This window comes from Amphiura filiformis, chromosome 12 (genome assembly GCF_039555335.1).
Source record: "Amphiura filiformis chromosome 12, Afil_fr2py, whole genome shotgun sequence".
Classification (NCBI taxonomy): domain Eukaryota; kingdom Metazoa; phylum Echinodermata; class Ophiuroidea; order Amphilepidida; family Amphiuridae; genus Amphiura; species Amphiura filiformis.
The window spans coordinates 14,788,092-14,815,491 of record NC_092639.1 but is presented as its reverse complement, the minus strand read 5'-3'; the positions used below and the strand labels follow the sequence as shown (position 1 = coordinate 14,815,491).

General features: G+C 36.9%; 1 protein-coding gene across 1 annotated transcript; it reads right to left on the bottom strand.

Moving 5' to 3' along the window:
- Positions 1-247: 247 nt before the first annotated feature.
- Positions 248-26,006, bottom strand: LOC140165837 (CUE domain-containing protein 2-like). Its single transcript, XM_072189158.1, is given in 11 exon segments — positions 248-355; positions 358-478; positions 1,736-1,858; positions 4,678-4,833; positions 6,872-7,045; positions 8,986-9,093; positions 9,096-9,136; positions 10,074-10,129; positions 11,141-11,272; positions 12,268-12,348; positions 25,885-26,006. Coding segments are annotated over 10 exon segments (1,008 nt in total). The 5' UTR covers positions 12,342-12,348; positions 25,885-26,006; the 3' UTR covers positions 248-332.
- Positions 26,007-27,400: the final 1,394 nt, after the last annotated feature.

Sequence of the window (27,400 nt, the reverse complement as noted above, 5' to 3'; positions counted from 1 at the left end):
CTCCTACCTATCGGTCATACTCAAATACTACCCGCATCTACTGCTGACAATATGGAGATTTCGCTACATGTTACCGATGACGTGTAAGTGTACAAACTGCACAAACAGCCATTTTAAGGCAAGGATAAGATGGTATCGGTAAAAATAAACATACTATTTGTATCATAACTAAAAGTATGCTTTCTCAAACCAACTTATTTAAAGACAACTTGACTCTTCAACCTGCAGAAGCTGCTACCCATACACATCATTGACAACATGCAGAGATACCTCCCAAATAAATAAATTGAAAGACAAGGTATAAATAAATGAGACAAAATACTTGTGGTTTCTTAGTGAAATCTATACTTGCGACCGGTTTCAGGTTGATATATGTCTTCTTCATCTCTTCCGTTTCTGGCTTCTTGACTTCTACAAATTTTTCACCTCTCGTAGTGACTGCTTGATTGTTGATGTAGCGTACCATCTTTTTCTTACTCTGTAATATGACAACATGAACATGGACTTAGCCAGTGTCTTAGCTAGCCACCTGTTTACCCGTCATTTTGGACAGGCAGTTTCCTCCTGCAACAGGCAAGATTAATATCTTTGACATATGCTGAATTCTAAATATAATGGTGAGTTTTCAAGTTCAGTAAACTCAAAAAGGATCAGACTAACATTTTCAGATTAGGCCAAAAAAAAAAAATAATGGTTTGTCTCAAAGCTCACAAGTGGTTTGAAAACAAATGCGAAATGTGATTTTTTTTTTTTTTTTATTCCCGACTTTTTTATGGTATTTGGAGAAAAGAAATCTGATTTTCGCTGAATTTTTCTGGAAAAACTATAAAAAAAAATTTGAAATAAAAAAAATTTCCGCATTTGTTTTTTTTCCAAATCTCACGATTTTACAAATGCGCGCGCGAGCTTTGAGACAAACCTTTTTTTTTGGCCTTACAGCAATAGCTAGTCACCTAATAAGGTGCAGAGGACTGGTTTATAATTCACCATCAAATTTTGGACAGGCAGTTTCGGTGAAAATGATGGGCACTAGTCAAATCCTAACTATATAAGACTGTGGACTCAACTACTAGGACTTACTAGGACTCGGGTTACAACTCTGATGTTCAGGCAAAAGTAGATAGATAAATGGAAAATCAATCATACTAAAAAATGCCACAAAATTTATATAGGGCAATTATAGAGCTTTACATCAATACCTTTTTCAGAGTCTATGTTCTTCCTGCCCCTATGTTTGTTAACCCTTTTATAAAGTATACCTTCAATATATTTTGATAACCATGTGACAACTATTGTTTGTTGGGTGGGTCTATATTTTTGTCCAACTTCATCCGCGTTAACAAATGCACACTTGCGAACTCATGACCTACTCATGTGACAGTCATATACCCATGTGATAGCCATGCATTACCCTAATGAGCCTACCTCTTTGGGTGCAGTGGGTTTGTGTTCTCTTGAGTCTTCATCTGTATCAACATATCCATATTTATCTAGGATAGACACTTACAATTTCATGAGGTACCCATGTGATAGCCATGCTTTACCCATGTGATAGCCATGCATTACCCTAATGTGCCTACCTCTTTGGGTGCAGTGGGTTTGTGTTCTCTTAAGTCTTCATCTGTATCAACATATCCATATTTATCTAGGATAGACACTTACAATTTCATGAGGTACCCATGTGATAGCCATGCTTTACCCATGTGATAGCCATGCATTACCCTAATGTGCCTACCTCTTTGGGTGCAGTGGGTTTGTGTTCTCTTGAGTCTTCATCTGTATCAACATATCCATATTTATCTAGGATGGAAGCCTTTAACGTCTTGTCATCTTTGTGCGCTGGTTTTCTGGTTTTCACCTGTTGGTGTCAAATTCAACAATAAACAAACGATGAGATGAATTATAAACATAAGTGTTCTGTAAAATATAAAGGAGACGATCCTGTATAAACAGTGATCGGAGAGCCCATCATTCTTTCATTGGCAATTGGGACAGACTCCTCCATGTAATGAAATAGGGGATCGCTACACATCCTCCACAGCGAGTCTCTTACCTTCCCAGCATTTCAGAATGCTGGTACCCATTTATACACCTGGGTGGAGAGGAGTAATTAAGATTTTGCCTTACTCAAGGGAACAACACGATGGCATTGCCGGGGCTCGAACCCGAAACTTCCCGATTATGAGTCGGAGCCTGTTCCGCTCCGCCACCGTGCTCCCGACAATTATCATTAGACAATGATATTTATGATGATGTGATAGTAAAATAAATGATTAAAACAAATAAAATATAAAATTGTTCTGATTAGTTCTTAAAATTCAATAGAACTCCTAGTTAGTTCTTAAAATTCAAAAACAAAGTGTCAGAACACAACATTATTAGACAATGATATTTATGATGATGTGGTAGTAAAACAAACAAATGAAACATAAAATTTAAATTGACTAAGATTATCATACATGGACATTAACCAAAACTTACTAAGTAAGTGACTTAAAGCATAGGAATTTCAAAAGTATACTTTGAGAGATGACTTTAAGCTCTCAGCAACAGGAACATCAAAGATCTGACTTGAGGGATTGTCTTATAAATGAGTCATGACCGAGGACAAGCACTGAGACAGCTCTGTCTCAAGTTCCTTTGGGAACCTGAAAGTTAAAACCATGACCATAACAGGTAGTTGGTTCACCACCAGACAGTATTTCATATACTGGGACAGAATCTATTTCATGACTTGTACACATCAAGTAATTTTAAAACTTTGTGCGATCTGCGATACATACATGTAACCAGTACAAGTCAGAGAGCAAACAGATTCTGGTTGGTGGGAAATAAACCGAACACATACCGTATTGTTTGTAATAAACGCCCTGGGGGCGTTGCATTTTTTTAAAGGGTGCGTTTATTGAAGGTGAATTGTCAGTGAAAAAAACTTAAAATCGGGTTAAATTTCCCGATGGTGCTCCTGTAGAAAAGAGGGATTTACGGCTATACTAATGGCGACGGCCATAGAAAATATCATTTTCGTTGTAAGTACATCAAAATTACACCCGCAAGTACATCATCGAGCAAGAATCTAGTGAAATTCTACCATAATTAGGCAATGGAATGGATGGAAGTGTGAGTCATACTCATAACAGGTTTTGTCCATGCAATTTACCGATCGTCCCTGACAAGACTGACTGACTGATGCCAGTTTTAAGTTTCTCACACGATATAGCATGGAATTTTTGTCAATTTTTCACAGAAAAATTGGAGGGGGCATTTATTAGAGGGGGAGCGTTCGTTTATTACAAACAATACGGTATGTGATGCGATCAAGCAAAACGAGTTTGATGTCAGAAATATTGATTTTGAGATATAGGCAACAATAGTAATTTCAACTTCTTTTGTATTTTATTGTTCTGAGCAACACTAAAATTACCATAAAATTACCATATCTCTGGAACCGTAAGTCTAATTATGATGGGAATTTTAGCAAAAGAAAGCTCTGAGAATGGCTCATGTAATGAAATTGAAAACTGAATGATGATTTTGATCGACATCAGACTCATTTAGCTTGATTGCATCACATATGTGATGTGATCTGTGAAAACCTTCACATTTCACTTTATCCTATTTATAAAGATGTCTTTTTCTTTCTTTCCTTCCAATCCTTTGCTCATAACTTTTGATGTTGAAGTCACAGGTACAAAATGAGAACCTGTAAAAAGAGTTCTAAATTGAAGGGTTTTCACAGATCACACCACAATTGCAACATTAATTAATTAACATCTGAACATTGTTTCAACCACAATAATTCTGAAAAATAAAAATAACAGTTATTAGCAAAACATATTGTGCTACACTTGAATACTATAAATGTTGTGATAAAAATTCTGGGAAAAAATGAAAGTAATGACAAGATTAGTACAACTTTGAAACAAAACATGAATTATGAATCTGATATGAAAAAATGATCTGAACATGCATGACACAAGTAATGAAATAATATAATAACATTTTCTCTTAATATGAAAGATAGCCAATGAAAATGCCATACTGTATATATTATAATAGCATTCAAGATTTAGAACTGAAATCCTCACCATGGTCTGTGCATGGTCTACTGTATAGAGCATTATGCCTGTGAACAAGAGGTTCTGCAATCCTGGCGGAAAAGGTTGCCACACCAAAACATTAATTGGCCAACATCCTTCCACGCTCCCCTACTGTAGTGTTGATTTGGACAACAACATCATCATTTCTACATTATAGGCTCCCAACATTGAGAGATGGGGGGAGGGAGGTGGGAGGGGAGAGTGTAAGCTGAATGTGCACTTTTTCAACTATTATACAAAGGTAATGCGGAACTATCACATACTTAGCTCTGGCAAGCAGGGGTAACACTAGAACAAAGCGCTGCAGAAGAAAATAGAAAAATAGGTGGACCAAACTTTATTTTGGTGATTCCAGGACCCCAAAATGCAGCCTAGCGCTACCCCTGCAGTGGCAAGTGCATGCTTTTAACACCAATGCTGGCTTGTGTGGCAACAACTTTCTGCCAGGATTGTCGGTGGTCCATTGGATCTTCTCACTGGCTATCATTCATGTTATGAGGCAAAAAGTACTTAAGTTTATGGGATGTGTTAAAATGAATCATGGTGAAGAATGTCATGGAAGCTAGCAGCAACTTGCATTATATGCTGATAAGGTGGATTCAGCTTGCTCCAATATCATCATTCTGGCAGCCTTGTTTATATCCCCTTGTGACTCTGTTATACAATTGATGACATCACTCTCGCTAGCTGAGGGAAACATTTCTAAAAGCTGTGTGGCTTGATACTTTAGAACCTATATGAGTCGGGTACATGGGATAACGCATAAAATGAAACACACTCATAATTTGTTATCATATAGCAATTACCATCTTACCACATATGACTAAAATTATGTTCACATTTGAGTTACACCTGGTGTAAACTTATGTTAACATTGATAAAAATTCCATTTTTAACATTTTCCCTACTCCTACACTCTGTGTCCACACCTAGTCTACTCCTAGCACTATGCCGACCAATTCCACCAAAATCACTTCTGGTCGGTGTAAACATCAGCTACCACTTCTGGTGTGAAATGTTATTTCTTAGCTTCCGACCAAAAACAGGTCAAACATACACCGGATGCCAGGCATAGCAGCGTTCACATTGAAAATGCTTTTATTCAAAGGTCAGATGTAAAATTTTCCTGGATTCCCCACATTCTTCAGACTTAAGGGGGTACTACACCCTTGGCCAATTTTGTGCCTATTTTTACATTTTTCTCATTGGCGACAAGTAAGATATGTATATTATAGGGGCAAGGACTACAACTACTGCACTGGAAATTTTATTTCTGCACAGACAACAGTTGTGGTGTAACAGTCAAAAATGAGGGAAAACCAATATTTGATCAATAAATCAATAACTACTTGCCTTGAGTTGCTGAATTTTCAGTACAGTAATTGTAGTCGTTGCCCCTATAATATACATATCTTACCTGTCACCAATGGCTCAGTCCATGTCAAAACAGATTGAGTGTACACCCACCCTCTTGGATTTTGCTCTCCTTTGGCTCAGGGATACCTTTCATGGACCCCTAGGTGAGGTCACAAGAAAAAATTCAAATTCAATTTCGCTTCCGAATGGCGGGCCATCTAAGTTTGGCGACCTTGACCAAAATTGGGAATTTAAAGTGTCCAAATGACAAAGCGCTCTCTTTGAGAGGCATTTTCTTCTTAATTAAATCAGTTGTGACCCTCTTTTTGAATGTGGTCACTCACTGGCTGTGTCTGAAATGCCTAATGCCAAAAAGATTGATTTCGAATTTCGTTGGGATTTCAGGGGGGGTCAAAATCAGCACTTCGTACTGTTCAATCAAATTATCTTTGATTTTGAAGGACCCATGATAATGTCACAGTGCACTTATAGGTCCTAATTATGTTCAGAATGGATTAACCATGTGCCAATGTCTATGAGCAATTCAAAAAAAGAGAAATTTCTAGACCCCCAACAGAATTTTAGGTACCCCTAAAGTGGTTCAGCCACAAATGGCGCTTAAAATCGGCAAATTGTGACACCTAATAACTTTAGAAAAATGCAAAAATAGGCACAAAATTGGCCAGGGGTTTAGTACCCCCTTAATTATCTGGTTAAATCAGCATTCCCAAACAAACAACTCAATTTTGCCTGAGTTATTTGTCACTACCCACAAACTATTATAGCAATATGTATCCAAAGATATTTACACAGGTGGAGGACAGATGAAACCAAAGTTTGAGTCATCCAGATTGTTAAACTTACTACATTACTTACTTCACAAATTACAAAATAAGATGCAACGTGACCTGAAATTCCTTCAACATTATCAAAAGTTGGTTATTGCTAACTTGTGTGTAGCGTGAGAACATTTTGTCTTCAGGTACACGATGCAGCTTTAGAAAACATAATTTATAGTCAGGGTGTTTTTTTTTCATTGATGTTTAATGTTTATGTGAATAATGCTAGCTTCATGATTTTTTTTCAAGGTTTTGCTTGTGACCCTTTTACAAATGGCCCACGATCACTAAAAATGTTGCTACTCACAGTTTGGGAAATGCCGAGTTAAAAATAAAGACGTACAAAACAGGGACTTCCTTTTGAGGAGAGTGAGAGCAATCACTCTCTACTACTCTCCTTAAATCTGACATAGGAGGGTGATTTTAAGCTCTCCTTAGTTGACCATTCTCTCCTTACATTCTATTGTAAATGATTTACACAGTTAAAACAGCTCTCCTTGAAGGCTCCAGAAGAGCTATTTAATGCTCTCCTGCAAATTCCTGAAGACAGTCCCTGACAAAACGATATAAACTTGCCTGATTAGGAGCCGTTGCATATGAATCATCCGCCTGTCTGTCTAGCATGAGTTGTGTTGCATGTTCCATATCACCTTGTGCAATCGTGAGACACTTGTGAGCTTCCACTACACATGAACTAGGAAACATCTCTAGTAGTAGTCTAATCTGGTCATCCTCACACTCTTGCTCCTCCTGGATACCAAAGATTAAGAAAATGGAGATGTGGAAAATGGAGAGTGATTAAAGATATTCCTAACGTATTTCGTCAAATAAACGCCCCCGGGGGCACAGTGTTTACTCTCTCTGGAAATTGAGTGCGCCAAATGAAGCATTTCTCCCCAAAATTGACTCAGTTTTGTCTCAGTAATTCCTCAAATTGAGTAATTGTAATACAGCATTGCAAATTGTTGTGGGCCAAATATAATTTTCACTGGGCCAAATTTGAGACATACAGGCTCTGAGTAAACGCTGCGGGGCATTACATTTTCCCAAGGGGGCGTTTATACAAGGTCAATTTTAGAATGATAATTACCGTTAAAATCATTAGGTAAACTTAAAACTCACGCTAAAATGACGAACTATGAACTAGAAACACTGACTTCTGGTGGTGGGGGCATTTATTTGAGGGGGGGGGGGCGGCTTTAATCCACCCAATTGGGCAGTCACAACACCAGTTAGGTGCTGCGGGGACCCAAAAAATGGCCGGCCAAATCCTGAACATGACTTGGCTCGTTGGATTCGTCCTATAGTGGACTATTCCATTTAAAATCCACACTACCCCTATTTCCAAAATCTTCCACAGTGGGAGTACATTTTTCAAATGTAATTGGTCAGAGTTAATCATTTTGAAACCCATACTCCCTCTGTATTATGGCTTTACCTATATCTTCCACAACTGGAGTGAGTATTTCAAATTGAAGTTACCCAACTCACTTGGAAATAGTACGCAAAGGAGAAGTAGACAACCTTACAGAACACTTAAATTCCATCGACCCTACCAACAGTATCAAGTTTACTTACGAGCAAGAACAAGACGGTTCGATTCCTTTCCTCGACACCTTAATTACTAGAAAGCCGGATGGATCAGTGAAACTCTGTATCTACCGCAAGAAAACGCACACTGACCAATATCTTCAGTTCTCCTCCCACCACCCTTTACATCACAAGCTGGGTGTTGTTAGAACGCTGCTAGACAGGAGGGTCGCGTTTGTTACCGAGGAAACGGACAGACAAAAAGAGGAGGGTAACATCCATGCGGCGTTGACCACGTCGCGGTTACCCGGATTGGTCAATCAATAAAGTCAAAAAGACAGATCCACTCCTAAGACAAAACTTTCTTCCAAACGAAAAGATGATAGTGAAAAAACCAAAGGCATGGTTGTGGTTTCCTATATAGAGGGCGTATCCGAGCGTGTGTCCAGGGTGTTTAAAAAACACGGATTTTCCACAGCCATGAAGCCGCATCGTACCATCCGCAACATGCTCGTCCATCCAAAGGATAAACTTCTCCCTCAACAGAAAGCGGAAGCCATTTATGAAATACCCTGCGGTGACTGCCCAAGTTCCTACATTGGTGAAACTGGTCGCCCTTTTGGTATCCGACTCAAAGAGCATCAGAAAGAGGTGGAGAAATTTGAATCCAAACCATTTACTCGAGCAAAACGCCAATCATCTGTCACAGACATTCACAAATCCGCCATCACTGATCATGTAGCCTCTACAAATCACTCCATCAATTGGAAGGACTCAAAAGTGATTGATCGTGAAGCAGACAAGACCACCAGGTGGCTGAAAGAAGCCATCTGGATCCGCCGAAAAGGACAAGACACTCTAAACAAGGACGAGGGGGCCTACTCACTCAACAACATCTTTGACCAACTCATCATGCCCTCTACGGTGCTTCCTGTTGCCTATAAAAGCAAGCAGTCAGATGTGATAAGTTGCCAGTCTGAAGAAGCCACTAGTGTAGTGGTGAAACGTCACTAAAACGTGAGTAAACCAACTTCGTTTTACTTGGAATTGTTCAAAATGAACAAAATTCACAGTGAAGTTACCCAACTGTCTATTCTATTAAAACTCATACTCCCTCTGTGGAAGATTTTAGATGGAATAGCCAAACTCAGCTATATTACCTCTGGTTCTGCACATGCCTGGTCACTCTTGTCTACGTCATTCTCTTCTAGTAGCCTCTCATCTAGTGTCACTCTCACTGTGTTCAATGCCCGATATTTGCAACCACACTGTCCCTATCTTGTGCTTTCCCGGTGTCTGGTGGGGTGTTTTCTTTTAGGAGTGAAAATAAAATAAAAACATGTTTCAATGCCTTTCATTTGTAACTGCTTTTGACAGGCTAAGCTTAATTTTAAAATCGAAGAAGTTATGAGTCGTACATCAAGCGTAAACCCAGAAGTGATGAACAATCGTGCTGATTGGATGATAAATGATCATGACAATAAGATGGTCGAGTTGACCCATCCCATTGGTCACTGAGTATGTAAAGGGGCAGAGGCTTTGCCTAAAGTAATTGATGATCATCATTGCATACCTGGAACTTTGAAGAATTAGGAAATTTTATGTTATATCAATGTAAACATTGACCATTTTTTTCTTGCCTCATGGGGGGGGGGATTGTGTACGGTATGCTTGACGAATTATGACATCTTAATACTAAATTGTGTCTCAACTCAAGTTGAGAGTAACGCCATGTGGGATTTCGTAGTGGCAGATTCAAATCGCACGTAATGAATACACACACGCAGCAGGACAATTTGTCCGTACGCTGGCGACGCAACAGCGTAAACACACTGATTTGAGTCTGCCACTACAAAATCCAACATGGCGTTACTCTCAACTTGAGACGAGACATAGTATAGTATGAATTATTGGAAATTTACAAATGGTGAAAACACCAAAACTCAAATATAATGTTCTTTAGCATAGTGTTCTTGCAGATTACCAGCTTCAAATATTTTGCATATACATTTGTATTAACCCCCTGGACACTACTGGTCATCTAACAGCATTTCTGATTGGTTGATAACTTGCAATGCTTATTTCAATTGCCAATTATAACTAGGCTTTAAACTGTTTATGGTTAACTTGCATTTGCAGATGATCTTATTAATACCATCCTTGATTGGTTCAAAACTGGACACAATATTCATTTTGGCCAATCGGCAGGTGGGGTAGTTCTCACGGTGTTAAGATAATAAAACTGTACCTTTTTCTTTACTAGGCTGATCCGCCAGCTCAAACATCCACTCACAAATTTGATCACTGAAAAGGAACAAGCAAACAAAATAATTAATTTAATTACAATACAAAGATATATTTCTACAAAAAATATAAAATCCTGAAACTTGAAGCATAATGTACTTGAAGAATCAATAAAACAATATTAACTACACAGATTGCAGACAATCAGGGTCAGAATTTCGGCGAGATCGCAAAGATTTTCGTAAACAGATTTGCGTGAATCGCAAACTTTTTTCGCTTACACAGATAAGTTGATTTGCAAGAATCAAATGATTCCCGCAAATTTATTCTGCAAGAATCAAGATTGATTCTCTCACTGTGAAATGAAATTCTGATACTGGACAATAGAAAAACAACAAGTTTGTACTGTTTTGCAATAATGCTTAAATAAAACAACCAATAAATTGCCCCATAAAAAATACCACAGATAGTTAATGTGACCCAAAAGAAAAAAAATTACTCCCACTGTCCCACTCAACTCACAATACATCATAGCACCTAGTGTTTGTGTACAATATTTAAAAGGGCATTTTGATCTATGCCAAGTTAAGGGGGTACTACACCCCTGGTAAATTTTGTGCCTATTTTTGCATTTTTCTCAAAAAATGATAGCACATTGGTGACAAGTAAGATATGTATATTATAGGGGCAAGGAATACAACTACTGTACTCAAAATTCAGCAACTCAAAGCAATTAGTTATTGATTTATTGATCAAATATTGGTTTTCCCTCATTTTTGACTGTAACTCCACAACTGTTGTCTGTGCTGAAATAAAATTTCCAGTGCAGTAGTTGTAGTCCTTGCCCTATAATCTTACTTGTCCCTAATGCGGTATAATTTTTGAGAAAAATGCAAAAATAGGCACAAAATTGGGCAGGGGTGTAGTACCCCCTTAAGGGGAATTGTTGCAAGAATTGATTCTCCGACTCTCGCCTAATATACATGAATCCATGAAAACACCAGATCACTTTGCCTTGGTGCTTTTTAGTAATCTTGGTATATATATTGGAAGAGACCACATATCACTCACCTATTGAGCTCCGCAAACCCCGGTATATATGCGTCCATCATTTCAACAAAACCTTCAACATCAAAGTTGTCTTCAGTGCCAAGATCCTCCAATACTCCAACTATGTAGTTCAGTACTATGTCATCTATGTCTCTAAATTTTGGGAGAACAATATTGATGAACACTTTGTTCATAAATACCGGTACATGGACTTTGTTAATACACAGAGTTGTAGGTAGAATTGTAGGTAAGGCAAAATAAAAAAAGGTTTGACTCAAAGCTCACGAGTGGTGTGAAAACAAATGCGAAATGCGATTTTTTTTTTTATTCCCTACTTTTTTATGGTAATTTGAGAAAAAATCTGATTTTCGCTGAATTTTTCCGGAAAAACTTTATTTATTTTTTTTAAATAAAAAATAAATGCTGCATTTCTTTTTTTTTTCAAATCTCTCGATTTTACAAATTATGCGGGCGCGAGCTTTGAGACAAACCTTCTTTTTTTTTGGCCTGAGGTGGGTGGCAGTGGAGCTCCCCGATCACTTCTGGAACCCACCAAACACTAGGATTCACAACATGTTCATCTACCAGGGCACAGTTCTTTAACCCCAATACATTTGTACATTCATTGAATGACCTTAGAAAATATGGGTACAAAAACTCATCCTCAAAATCTTCGAGGTCAAATTTTGCACCATGAGTGTTTAATTGAGGTTATTGAACTATGCCATTGGGATGCTGCCATTGTGGTCCATAATGAAATGTTAATTTCAATGCTGGAGCCCAACATTTGCTTTTGATGCTAGAGCCCATCATTTGCTCCAAACTCAAAGAAAATGTGTATTGTACTGAATATATCATTGAAGTGTCCAGTATCAGTACAATCTTATGAAGTTTCTCAAAATTGCTGCCCCAGCACTCAAAATCAGCTAATCCTGTTGAAGCGTTCATGTGATTTTATCAAGCAACCCTGTCCTATGCTTGTCCAAAGTCACCCCAGATTTGACAGGTCTTTTGTCTACCTCTCTGTTTGTAAACAGACAAGGATGACAAAATAGAAAAGTAACACAAACAGGGGTTGTACACCCGACACCCAACATATTACAATGGCCTTTTAACTTTTCAGTTAGGTCCAGGATATGACAACTTACTGTATGCATGTATTTGGAAGATGTTTGCCCATGAACTGAACCAGAGATGCTCTTACAGTTTCTTCTCTTTCCATGATCTACCTGTAATGAATTATGCAAAGAACTCGGTTACTAAACTGTCTACACTAGCTGAAGTGAAAATATGTACACGCTAAACTAGGGATTTTTGGGCAGGTACCCGCCGAGATTACGATTACCGGGCAGGAAATACCCTGCCCTTTTTAATTTTAAATTTTTAAAATTTTTAAAATTTTTAAATTTTTAAATTTTTAAATTTTTAATTTTTTAAATTTTAAATTTTTTGGTTTTGTAGTGTCTCAGGACCTAGACCTAAGGTTGACCTAAAAAAATTGCATGATTGTTCGTGTTTTTAATATGAAAATTGATAATTTGTATTCATGTAATACTCAAATTTCCAGTGCAGTAGTTGTAGTCCTTGCCCCCTATAGTATACATATCTTACACTGCAAAATTCCTGGCGACAGAGTGACTACATCGCACTGGAACTCGGAAGTCACTACCGCCGTCACTCCAGAATAACCTACCCTATGGTGGCCGACAGAGTCACTACATGAGAGTGACTACATCGGAAACAAGGCAGTAGGGTACTATGCAGCAGTGTCATCACGTGAGTGACTACAACTGCTAGCCTCCGATGTGTTACCTGCTCGATGCCGCGATCGGCGACTCATGATGTACACCACCGACTAGATTCCGGTGTAGTCACATCAAAGTGACTCCCGTAGCCAGTGCCCCATGCGTCGCCTGCTCGGTGCCCAGTCGGCGAACTTCAAGGTGACTACGCTGCCAAAAGGTCGTTGACCGCACCCTGTTATGAGTTCGAACACTCTGGGGACGGGCGCGTATATCTACCAAATACGCGCTGATGATGACAAATACGCGTATCATGCTTGTTTACTGCTTGTATACGCCATGAATGGAATGAGTTGGTTTTATAATTGATTGATTGATGCATGCTGTGCAGTGGGTCTGTGGTTCTACTGCCGTCTTTGTTTTTGTTTTGTTTTTATCGTGCTTTTGCATTTTTTATCATTTAGGCCTATATTTCAACTGTGAGACTTCCGATTCATTTTGTTTCATTTATTTATTGTTCTCTATTATAATATTTTAATTCTTTTCGTGCTCCTGTTTAACAATCTCATCAACTGTGTGTGTTTTATTTGCAGTTCTTGTTCTTGGTTTATTTGTTTGTTTCATTTCAAACATTTTTATTTTGTTTATTTGTTTGCTTGTTTTCCCACAAAACTTATATCATTGCTTTGTTTACTTCAGTGGTTAGATCATTAAGATGACATGTTTTGCTATCAAATTAGGCCTATTTTTTCATATTTTGCATGATAACGTTATATATGCCTATTAAACGATTTTTTTTTAACGATTTGTGTTTTTAAATGTTTTAAAAGAGATATTAATTTTCAGCCGAAGTTCGCAAAGTATGCCTATTATAGGCCTACCATTTTCAATTTATACATTTTGATTTGCCAAAACTTTACTTATTTTGAAGCAAGAATTTTTCTGTTATATATTTAAAATTGATTTATAGGCCTAGCATGCATTTTGTTTTACTTCTTGTCACTTTCCTGAAAGGTCTACTGCAAATTTATACTTTTACTGCCGTAAGTTTATGCAAAACTTTGGCTTGTGCTATTTTCTTTTTCCGTTTTTCAAAATGGTGTTTTATAGGCCTATATTAGTTTGATTTGTTTTTCATGTTGATTTTTTTTACGTTATCAAATTATGCCTATAAATCGGTGTCACATCAATATAGGCCTGTAACGTTGCAATGTTTGTTTGAAATTTTTTTATCACACAAATATTAATGCTTGTTATGAATTATTATTGTTATAATTATTTATTTATTTTACACATTTAATATTTTAATTCATCAATAGGCCTACATGCTTCTTATAATATTCCTACTTTTAACTTCTTTATTTGCAATTTTCCTCTAGTTGTTTTCTTTCGAAGTGTTTCTTTGTTTCTTCCATTCTTCGTTTATTGGTTTCTTCCTGTTTATTCATTTCTTAACTTTTTATTTATTTAGTTATTCAAATAACCACCAATTAACAAATATGTATTTTATTCATCATATTAGTTTATTGAATTATACTTTGTTTACTGATCATGTTTATTTCTACTATTACTAACAAATTTATTTTATTCATCTAATATTTCCCTTATTCTTAAATTCCATTTTTCAATTTCCCTTCCCTAATCCCATAAAAAAAAGCAAGAAATAAAGAATATTATATGAATAAATCAAGAGAATATAAAAATATGGCAATAAAAGCAAAACCGCAACCCAAACCGGTATTGTGTTTTTGGACCAATTTGGCTGATAGCAAATGTGTTAACTAAGGTTTGCCTGTTATTCCCGGGGTTATTCCTACATGACAGTTTGTAATATTTCAGACAAAAGTACATCATGATTTCTGTTAAAACTTGAAAATTTGAGATGGGCACTCAACATGCTCAAGACAATTTCTCCAAAAGTGAAGAAAACACAGTAACACGCACAAAGATTTTTCTTGTCGACATGTTGAGAGGAACTCATGAATTAATTCCTGACGACATGTTAACATTAATAACAACAATCTGGATCTGGACGTTCACGACTTCACGTTATCCTCTGAATAAGTGGGCACCCGCATCACATCAGAGTTGGTACAAACCAATGACCTATGAATGGATTTGGCGAAATTTAATTGAGGTAGTCCCTAATGGCGGTCTTGAAGTTTCCGTAGTCTGGTATGTCTAATATGTCGTGGGGTAGTCCGTTCCAGTGTGGAATTGTCCATGGAAAAAAGCTATTTGCGTAGGTTGCTGAGTTGACTCTAATTCGCATGTATGAAGATGGGTGGTGTGAGGGTGTCGTCTGGTCACTCATGTTGGTCGGGTGAGGTGGACAGCTAGGTGGTTCTGCCAGTCTTATGTCGACGAGATTGTGTGTAAGTCTGGCAATAAGGTGACAGGTATCTAAACTTGACCATTCAAGTTGGTTTGGAGCATTTGCATAACTCTTGCTTCTCTGGAGTAGTTGTTGTAGCACAACCTAGCAGCTGACCTCTGTATCATGTCTAGCTGGTGTCTCTCTTCATTTGTGGAAGGGATCCAAGCTGCCGACCCATAAGTCAATTTGGGTTGAATGAGTGACAAAGACGCGAGACTTGATGTATGTAGGACAAGCTTTGAAGTTCCTTCTGACGACACCCAGGATCTTCTTACAGCTATTTGTGACTTATATGTGAGATATATGCTCTTTCCAACGTAGGTTGTCACAAAACTTTAGAACAAGGTACGGATTAGTCCGAATAACCAGACCCAGAACAAAATATTAATTTCTGAAATTCTGACATGATCGTGTTCTGGGTCAGAACTGTTTCCATTCGAAATCTTGATGCAAAATTGGACAAAAGAAGCACATGGTCCTACTTCAGTTTTTTAATCCCCTATTCATGTTGCGTGAATCACTCTATTGTGGACCATCCTTTTGATACCGTACTTGAGTTTTGGACAAGCGGAACAGTTTTGACTGGCCTTTTGTCTACCTCTGTTTGTAAAACAAACAAGGAGGTCGAAGTTGTCCTCCTCTGGAATACGAAAGTCAGCATAATATTACGGGGGTCGGCACTAGGTACGGATGAGAATGTGATGGAGAGGTTTTGATGGTTTTCTTGGTTGTGAAATTTTGAAACATTTATCGGTATTAAAAGTCATCTGCCAGTCTTGACTCCAACGATATATTGCATCAAGATCTGTTTGAAGGATGATCTGATCTTCTACTGAGTTGATCTCTCGATAGATGAATGTGTCATCGGCAAAGAGTCTGTTCTTTGACTTTGTACCAGCACTCACACAGCTAGGTAGGTCATTGATGAAAACTAGGAAGCTCATCGGCCCAATAACAGTGCCCTGGCACCCTGGAATCTACCTCTGCTGCAGTAGACTGAATACCATCGAGGATAGACTAGCTTTCCAGTCCTATATACGCCGTCGTAGGGTGGTAAAATTCCCGGGGATTTTCGGAGTGGAAAATTTCCACCGCAATTTTGGGAATTAACGGAATTTTCGGGAATATTGGGAATTTTCATTCAAATCTAAAAATCAAAGTGTAAACAGGGCAGTCACTGCGTAGATTAGGGTATTGGAGTAATTTATAAGAGCATACAATCATAATAAAGAACTTCAAGAATGATCAATAACCATTTTTATCAAAGAAAACAACAAGCATGACCGGATCTTACTGCGTTATGTTTTTTGTTCTGTAAAACATCTTACACTAGTACAATGAGTTTTTGAACAATAACCACAACTCTGAAGGGATACTCATTATCTTAAATCTAATATTACATAAAGACTTGAACTATTATTTTAGTAATAGAATACTTTAGCACTATCAACATTTTTGTTACCAGCTACCAGCTAATTGATCATGAATACTAAATTTAAACTCTCATTCAGTGCATAGCTCATAAGATGTGAACTACAAAGATCTTGCATGAGATAATGCACTGGAGTTAATATCGTCTGTTCAGTACCAAAATACACATGTACCATGATAAAGGCCTACATACACATTTTTTTTTGCGTTTGGTAGTTTTACAGCATTCATATTCAACAGGGTTGGTGTGATTTAAATCAAATGTTTTTTTAAAATCACCAAATGAATTTTTGATGTAAGTTAATTTCTTTCTTTTAATTGACTGTTTTACTCCATTCCTAATGCTTCTTCAACTTTTGGATGCAATTAAACACCTCTAAGATGTCAGCTCTATTGCTACAAATTCATCATCTTCAAGGTGCAGAATTCAACAGGTTTATTCCTATGATTTTACCAAATTTTTTCTTTGAAATTTTTATACAGTATGTTAAAACATGTTTTGATTTTTTGTAAATACCTGATAGGATTGTACAAAAGTAGGACTGATCAAGCGCTGTGATGGCTGCTCTGATCGCTCCGACATTTTAGCCGATATTTTCTGATGGTGGTTGTATGATCACTTCATTTTTCTACTACGTGTTATATTGTACCCAAGGATTACCAGCATGTTAATTTTGAATCATAATTTTGTGACGATTTGCTGCAATTTGTGGACATTGTTTTCACCATTCCTGTGCGAAATTTCGCATCGGGCAAGTACTGTGTATCTCTGTGTTTCCTATCCGATCGAAATCATCGATAATTCAATCAATGTGATTACCCCGATTAGTGCTATGAACACGATAAATTACTATGTTGGCTGCTCGGATGATTTATCGGGAACAATATATAATATCGACCATCATGATAACTGTGTTTCCTATTCCACTGATTTCCTGCGTACATTGGAAACGACACCCCCGGGTTCAAAAGCCGTTGTTGACTGTGGTATCTCCGCACAATTATGCAGGCATCTGGACTCGTTAAATCTTCTCCGTTATCCTTGTCCTTTTCATCAGAATCCGCTTCAAAGTTCTCAATCAAAACCTATGAGAAAAACTAAGCGCTGGAAAAAGCGTGGAAAGAAAGGTGGTCGCAAATCACGACTACAGAACCTTGAACCAAAACCCATCCCCGTGCTCATAACTACTAGACTGGTTTCACCCACCCATTGTCAGTCTTCTGTAAATCACAAGTTCTTGCGTTCATTTCAAAGACAAAATGATAGAAATGTTAACATTCGACAATGGAACGCACGCTCAGTCCGTAAGAAAACTGTGGCAATTAGCGAAAACATCATTGAAAACGATGTTGACATTTTCGTGAAACTTGGCTTGCTGAAGACGACCCCGTAGTGATAGGCGAACTGCTACCCCCCGGTTATTCATTTATGAATTTCCCCAGAAAAAGTAATGAGCATGGCGGTATTGGTATTGTTCACAAAACCCAACTGAGCCTTCAGAGTGCCCCTACAGGCATCAGTACAACATACTTCGAACATGCCAGTGTAATTGTCAAAAAAACTGGACTTAGAATAATATCAATCTACCGTCCCCCTCCGTCCAAGGAAAATGGGTTTAAAACGAGTGATTACCTGTGTGAATTTGAAGCTTTCTTAGATGAAATTTGTCTCACTCCGACAAAAACCATTCTTCTTGGGGATTACAACATTCACGTTGATCTACCTTCTAAGCCAGAGGTGTCTAGGTTTCTTGATGCCCTCACCGTCAATGGTCTTCACCAACATGTTGATTCACCAACACATAAGGATGGTCACATACTGGACCTCGTCATATCACGTCCTGAAGATGACCTAGTGGACAAGTGTTGTGTTTTGCCAGGCTTAGGATCTGATCACAAGTTGGTAGAATGGACCTTAAATTGTATTAAACCAGCGCCACTCAGGGTTACGTCAATTGTTAGGAACAGTAAAAACATTGACACGATTTTATTTGCAAATGATCTTAAATCTGAAGTTGGAGATCTTGATGCCCGGGGTCCTGTCGATGAGATGCTCGATAAATTTGATTTATCCGTGTCTGGTGTGTTCGACGTTCATGCACCTCCTCGACAACGATCTCGGAGTATCAAACCTCGGCTTCCTTGGTGTAATGAAGACATTAATGTTGCCAGACGTGAAAGGAGAAGAAGTGAGCGTAAATGGCGCAAATCCAAGAGTAATGTAGATCTTGAAGCCTATGTTGAGCAAACTAAATATGTCAGTAAATTAATCCAGTGTGCTAAGGAAGTTTACTATAATGATATTCTTGTGTCTGCTGATACTAAGAACATGTACTTTACCTTAAACAAACTGTTGAGTAAGAACACTAGACAACTGCCTGATGCAGAATGTATGACTGAATTGTGCAATTCATTTGCAAGGTACTTTACTCAAAAGGTAATTAAGATCAGAAATGAACTCGATGCAACACCTGTTACGTATAATGCTGCCCACACTATAATTGATGAGAGTTCTAACCTTAACACACCATCTTTTTGTGAGTTTAGGCCTGTTTCTGCTGATGATATCAAGAAAATTGTGCTCGCAACACCTAACAAGACTAGTTCTTTAGACACAATTCCTATGGAGTTGCTCAAAGATAATATCAATGTTTTGATCCAACCTCTTGCCAGTATCGTTCATCAATCACTCAGTAGCGGAGTATTTCCTTCAAAACTTCGTGAGGCGGTGGTATCTCCCATCCTCAAAAAATCCACGCTTGACAAAAACAACCTTAAGAACTACCGCCCTGTCTCAAATATCAGGTACCTCTCGAAAATCATGGAGAAAATTGCTTGTGCTCAAATCAAAGATCATCTCAGTACCAATTGCCTTCTTGAGGATTTCCAATCTATGTACAGACAGCAGCACAGCACGGAGACGGCTTTACTACGAGTCAAAACGGATATCCTGTGTGCTTTGGACAATAATAAGGCTGTGGCTGTTGTGTTGTTAGACCTATCCGCAGCCTTCGACACTGTAGATCATCAGATACTGTTGAAACGGCTTTCGAATACTTTTGGTATTTCTGGCACAGTCCTGAATTGGATAAGATCATATCTCAAGGACCGCTCATTCCGGGTTTGTCTGGGGGATAATTCGTCCATTAATCACACGCTTGACTTCGGCCTCCCACAAGGATCTGTTGTTGGACCTCTATTCTTCAGCATGTATACTTATCATATCGGTGCCATCATACGGAATCATAACATCTGCTACCATATGTATGCCGATGATGTCCAACTTTATCTGACGCTCAACCCAAAAGTGGATGGAGACGGTGATCGAGCAGTGACCAGATTGGCAGCCTGCATTGATGAAATTAGTGCGTGGATGACTCAGAATAAACTGAAACTTAACAATGATAAGTCCGAATTCTTTGTCGCTGCTTCACCTTATAACATCAAGAAAGCCGACATTGACAATTTGTCTCTCAGAATCGGTGACAACACTATCCAGCGTTCTACTAAAATCAAGAACCTTGGCGTGACATTCGATCAGACAATGTCCATGACTGACCATGTCAAAGCAGTCGTTAAGTCTGCTAATTTCCACCTCAGAAACATCTACCGGATTCGCCGTTACATTACCACAGAAAGTTGCCATCATCTTGTCCGTGCTCTGATTCTGTCCTGGCTCGACTACGCCAATGCTCTGATGTTTGGGATTTCGACCAAAGACCGTAAGCAGCTGCAGAAAGTCCAAAACAGGGCCGCAAGAATTGTTTTTAGAGCCGAAAGACTACATCCATCAGCACCGCTACTCAAACACCTTCATTGGCTGCCAATTGAACAGCGAATCAAGTTCAAAATCTTGCTTATCACCTTCAAAGGAGTCCATGGCCTCATTCCACCTTACCTCGCCAATTTCTTCAGAGATATTCATGCGGTAGGCCAAACTTGCGTTCCAGTGATGACAGTCTCCTTTTACGCAATCCACGAACCTACAGAAACGACGGTGACAAGGCCTTCTACGCTGCAGCCCCCCGACTATGGAACTCCATACCTGCTTCCCTTCGTCATTCCTCCTTTGTCCTTGCTTTTAGGAAGGGTCTTAAGACCTATTTATTCCCCGGTTGATACCACCGCCTTATTCACGCCCGATAAAATTGTGTTTTGTGGAGCTTTATATGTATTTTGTTTGTTTTTATCCATGAACTGCTATGCCGGACTGGCATCCTTTATAACATTTATTCATGCAGCATGCTCCTCTGCTTTAATCAATTATTGTGTGTTTTTGATGTATTTTGCTTGCGTACATTTAAATTTGCTATGTTTTTGTAAAACATTTTTGCATGTTGGTCGCTAATATTCTTCCAAATTGAGCTGGTCTCGCTATGTATTTTATTATGTAATTATTGTGTATATCGTGCTTTCATATAACATGTTATAGGCCCTCCAGCCACATAGCGAGCTGTTTTAAAATTGCATGTTTTCCTGCTCTTTTAAATAATGAGCTGGTCTCGCTAAGTATTTTTAAACTTTTTATCGTATTTCTTGCTAAATTACTGGGTTTTTGTATTCTTGCCATATGTAATGATATTTTTGGTGTTTTTATAATGTATTGTATTGTAAAGCGCTTTGTACATGAAAAGGCACTTAATAAATGATGCTTATTATTATATTACATGTCTATCATTCCACTGAACTCTTTTGCTGATAAATTATTTAACAAATTTTATGGTTTCTGAAAATGATAAGAATATTGTCCATTTTCATAGCAATTTAAAGTTCAATTGAGGAAGTCAATTATATGACATGGCAAGTTACATCGTCAATTAAAATGACTACCATATTCTAAAGGCAAAATAAAGAGGAATGTTTGTCTCAGTTACTCAAAGCTATTGAAAAATCCCAACTGCGTACATTTTTGGTTTAGAAATAGCAATTGGCTATTTATAATGGTAATTGGGAATTCCCAAAATATGCAACATTTAAGGATAAAAATATGCAAGATGCTGGACTTAGAACCCGGACTTAGAAAATCTTTTTAATTTTTTTAATACTGAAAATCTGTGGTAAAAGGACATATAAACAAGACCTATTCTTCATTGGTAGCACTTATCTGATTGAAAACATCATATAATGTTGTGAAAAGATTAAATTTGCTTTCCATTTGCTTCCTGAATGATTAGATATTAAAATACAAGTAAAAAACATAATAAAAGCCAATAATTGAAAATTCCCAATATTCCCGGGCCCTTCAAAATTCCCGGAAACTTTCCGGGAAACTTTCCAAAATTCCCGGAAACTTTCCAAAATTCCCGGAAACTTTCCACCCCTTTACAACCCTAACGCCGTGCCTATATACGTATTAAGGACTGGCTTACGCCATTTTAGATGTCAATGGGAAATACACACTTAAGGTAGCTGCCTCGGATACAACACCCTTGCAGAAAAATAGCTCCTGTGTCTGTTCAATCAGGTCTATTCATTTAAATCTTTAACGTAACAAAGAAAAGTATTTTCCCCACCTATTTTAAGAGTCTTATAAGAATTGTAACAATTTTATGTTTTTCTTTATTTTTGAAAATTCCCTTAATTTTGACAGTTTTTGAATTTTTTTTGTCCATTTAGGAAGGAGCTATGTTTACCAAACTTTCAGGGTTGGTAAATAAGCTTAATATGTAAATTCTATCATAAGTTTTTTTGGATAAAGTGTTTAATAAAAAAAAAAAAAATTATTTTTTCCATTTTTAATTTTAGGAATGTTCAAAACACTGTAGCTTAAAATAGAAACACTTAATTGGAAAAAACTGACGAGAGAATTTAGATATTAATCTTATTTACCATCCCTGAAAGTTTGGTAACCATAGCACCCTTCCCTGTTGGCTAAAAAAATCCTAGAATTTAGGTAATTTAGTGTTTCTAGAAAAAATAAAAAAATCATAAAAAAGTACCAACATTCCTGTTAAATATATACTTAAGTAACACTAAGTCAGAAAGTAAACTTGGTTTGTATTATTCTGTGATATATTGGCAGCAAAATGAAACTTAAAACTTTTATATACAACTGCTATAAAGGAGAGAAAAATCAGTTTTAATAAAATCTTTGTTTTCAAAAATGTTGCTATTTTGAGAAATTGGCAAAGTGCCAAAACCCCTTCCCTGTAGTAATTCAATGGGATTTTGAGATGACAAAAAATTGCGTAACTCAAAAACGCTTTGTTGGAAAACTTGGCAAGTAAGGTTTTCTCATCAATACACACATTCTATGGTCATGTTTTTTAAACTGGGACCCTAAAAAAGGTGGTGCTGTCACATTTTGCTAAATCATTTTGTCTTCTTATTCCTATATTTTTGCTAAAATTCATCATGAACAAATGGTTTTGGTCTTATTTTGAAGATAAATTATTAATCTAATGAATTAATAACAAATATAATTAAACAAATGTATTAATTAATTACAACAGCTTAATTAAGTTAATTAGTCGGGGGTGGTGCCGGAAGTGGAGGAGCCGGAAGCGGAGGAGCTCTGTGTAATTCCAATGGGAAGTTGGTGTTCATTAATAAAATTTATGCACTTTGTTGCCTAGTAGAAGTGAAAATGCATTTGCATAATGTTAATCTTATTTTTAACTTTCTATAACTATAATTGCCTAGTTAATCTTAATAAACTTAGTAATTACGGATTTAATAAGCTTTTAATTAATGCAGTGGAATGTGGGTCATGCAATAGAATGGGCTTTAAATTTTGCATGCATATGAAATAAATTTCAATATTGTTTTATATTTGAAATATAAAATAAATCTTCTCAAAGGAGATTATTACAGTCAAAGGATTTAATCTGATGACATATTGATCTCTGGTTATTGTTAAAAGTTTATTGATGTAGGCTATTTGTGCATGTATATGCCTACATGTACATGTACCTTTGTTACTAATTATTCACTGTATATTGATTTTTGGAACACCCTATATAGGAATTGGATATTTAAATTTGATATTATAGCAATTCTTTAAACTATATTGAATATATTTTCCAAATTTAATGGCACTTAGTGAAATTTTACATAAATTAACAAATTTAAAATACAACTTTTTTCACACCCTGTATAACACAATGGGCTTAACAAATATAGTGCAAACTATATATTTAATGAAAGGACTAACTGTGTACATTGCAAATATCAAGTTCATTTTCCAATTTAATATACTATGTAGAAATATTGAAGTGGTAAAGAAATTAAATTTTTCGGTATTTTCAATGGAATCACCCTGTATATTTTTTGGTACACCCTGTATATCCACTCAAACTTTACAGATTTGCAATCATGACAATATATGCTTTCTAAAAATGTATACTTTTACTAGTTTGGGTGAAAAGTTTTTGAAATATAATCAGAAATACAAAAAAGGAGTTCATTTTTGACAAATTGCAAGATGTGACACAATTGGGTCCCACCTCAAAAAACATGACCCTATATCATTTTCAAGGAATTCTGAGCATGACACCGTAGCCGATACAGCCACCTTAACGATTTGCGCAGGTCAGAAATTTGAAGAAAAATCTTTAAAATTTCATCAATGTATATAAAATTGGTATCCACCTTATTGTGCATGCTAATTAAAGACTCGGTGACAAAATTAAGGATCAATCATCAAATGTATTTTAGTGTCCAAAAAGGCAACATTTTCGTCAAAGTTCTGCCCCCTTGCGAAGGGTTCAGAATTCGAATCGGGAATAAAAATATCCGATCTTTGAAGATCAAAAACACAAAATTACAACTTTAAACATACTATTGGCAATAGACATTATTATTGACAAACAATAAAGAATAGAACATTCGACGTCAACTTCTCAAAATATTGGAAAAATATGCTCACCAAACATTGGGAAAGTACGCAATCCAATTCCCATTCAGATGTGTGGGGAAACTGAAAGTGCATAACCTTAGTGCCGTATACGCTGACTTTCGTATTCGACGAGGAGGACAATTTCGACCTCCTGGTTTGTTTACAAACAGAGAGGTAGACAAAAGACCGTTTAAACATGTCCAAACACTCGCCTCAAGTATCAGAAGGATGGTCCACAATAGCGTGATTCACGTAACATGAATAGGGATTAAAAAGCTGTCACGTAGAACCATGTGCTTCTATTGTCCAATTTGCCATCAAGATTTCATATGGAAACAGTTCAGACCTAGTACAAGGAACTTATACGACGTCCTCATTCACAAACTGATACTATCTGTCCATCGTATAAGACTGTTACCGCACGGCAGCTGGTTGAAGGAATATTACACCTGTAGTCAAGAATAGGCTCCATCATTTTTTTGTTCTGATCCCTCACAGTCTCCCAAAACATCAAAACATCAAAAGCGTTGCACATTTACTTACTTAAGACTGTCCTTTTTCATATAACGCAGACAATGTAGGGCCAAGCTACCTAGAAATGGTCAAATTTTGGCAAGAAATATCTCTGTGTAATCCTATGCAAGTCCCATAATCACATCGTTATCGGCGATCGTGATTTTTTTTCTTAAGTTTCGCTGGTACCCACTAGCGTCATGCACGTGATGCGACACAGCTAAAATAATCGGGGATAAAAACATCAACAAATTTCAAAACACACAAAGCAGTAAACTTAATGGCGAGCGGTCTGAATTTTGAGCCATACAAGTTTACGTTGTGAACTAAGTTCAGACCCAGTACAGGATCATGTCAGAACAGAAATTAATATTTTGTTCTGGGTCTGATTATTCGGACTACATAAACTTTAGTGATAAACCTGTCCTGGCTAATTGAGGACGACACACTGTTTTCTCTTGGTTAGGAAGATCTCAATCCACTTGAGTATATTCCTGTTAACTCCATAATGATGGAATTATTTTAAAGGCGCTTATCGTGGAACTCGCAATAAGCTTTTAATCATTTTTTATGATGGCCAGCAACTTGAGCAAGGTGATGAATTCTGCAACCCTAACATCTGAACATGACCTGCACATTGACACACGATATAGAATTCGTTGTTTCATTTTTTCCTCTTCATTTTGAATTATTACATCAAGCATGTAAAGTGAAATGTGGCGTTCAGTCGTGTCAGTATTCATTTTTTTCAGTAAGCTTAAAATTCATGAATTTGAAAATTAAATTTAAAATTTAACTTTTAAAAATTGTCCTTTATTACGTCTAAAAGCTTGATTTTGTTACAAAACTTGAACCTTACACTCACCTCGACTATTTCAATAGTATTTGGTCACTGAATCAAGTTAAATGTGACACTCTTTTAGCTGCTTTTTGAACCAAAAATCGCACTCACGCATGCACGTACGAAATTTCCCAGGCAGCTGATTTTTGTTTTGCAAGCTGGTGGTGATAGGCTATCAATCAGTCATGAGAATCAAATGACACTATTGCGTTGTCGCAATAAGCCTGTGTGAAAGACTAAATTGATAAACAAAATGGGCGCATATAAATATTAATTTTGTGGGATGTGCAGTTTAACTTTGGTAAATAAATCTCTTTGTAAATTCTTTTTGTAAATTTTACTTCAGTACATGTGTAGACATGTGATGTAATTTTGTTTGCTTTGTGTCTGAGCGCTGATTTAAAAGCGTATGTTCGAATAAATAAATTTAAATTACATGAGTAAATCCCGGGAGTAAATCTTAAAATTAATTTTTCTTTACGCACGCATGGTACTCGTTCAACAAAGTCAAAAGCTTCACTAGGCTAAACTTTTACACAGGCTAGCAAGGACAATGGGCGCAAAAGTTCAAAAAGTTATAATTTTACATAAAAATCATGTTTTCTGGAAAGAGAGAAAGAAAAAAAAACCTTATCTTTTATTAAAACGTATTAAATGCATATGTTCATGAAAGTTCATCTGTGAGTATAAATCATGATTTTTATTTTAACTTTTGCAATCCAATTGAAACATCCTATAGTCCTAGTGATGCCCTGGGCCTATAGGCCTAAAACTTTAGATTAGTGAGAAACTGCAGTTGATGATGAAAATTGTGGGGCAAAATGATTTAAGGGACATGGCTTTAAATAGGAATGATGTCACTAATTATAGGCCTATGCGGCTATGCCTAATGAGTAGATTTACTTTTTTTCTCTAAATTTGATATTAGGCCTATGGATGAATCTGAGCATCATAAATAGGCCCTATTATTACTTTCTCTTTCTTTGCCTTTATATTTAGGCCCCCTATAGGTGCAGATTTCAGCATTCAACTCCCAATTGAGAAAAACAACAAGCTTAGGCCTATGCAACATTATTAAAAATTGGACAATCATAATTAGGCCTATGAAAGGTTTTACCAGGGGGTCGCATAACTTAAGGAGTCTACGCATCCAGGCTAGGGACTCCTTATTTTTTTATTTTGACCATTTTGGACTGCTTATAGGGGCCTATCACACGTTAGAAGGGACTAAAGGGTCCGATAAAAACTGTTATGATGCACGGAGGTGTAAACCAGTATAAGAATTGTTGATTAAAAATTTAAAAAAATGAAAAGATCAGTAAATCTTCCGAATCGCCATAGTACGGTGCAATGTACCATGAGGGACATGCAAACTTAAAATAATTTTTTACAAACTTAAAATAATTTTTCACAAACTCAAATATTTTTTTACAAACTCAAATAATTTTCTACAAACTTAAAATAATTTTTTACAAACTTAAAATAATTTTTCACAAACTCAAATATTTTTTTACAAACTCAAATAATTTTCTACAAACTC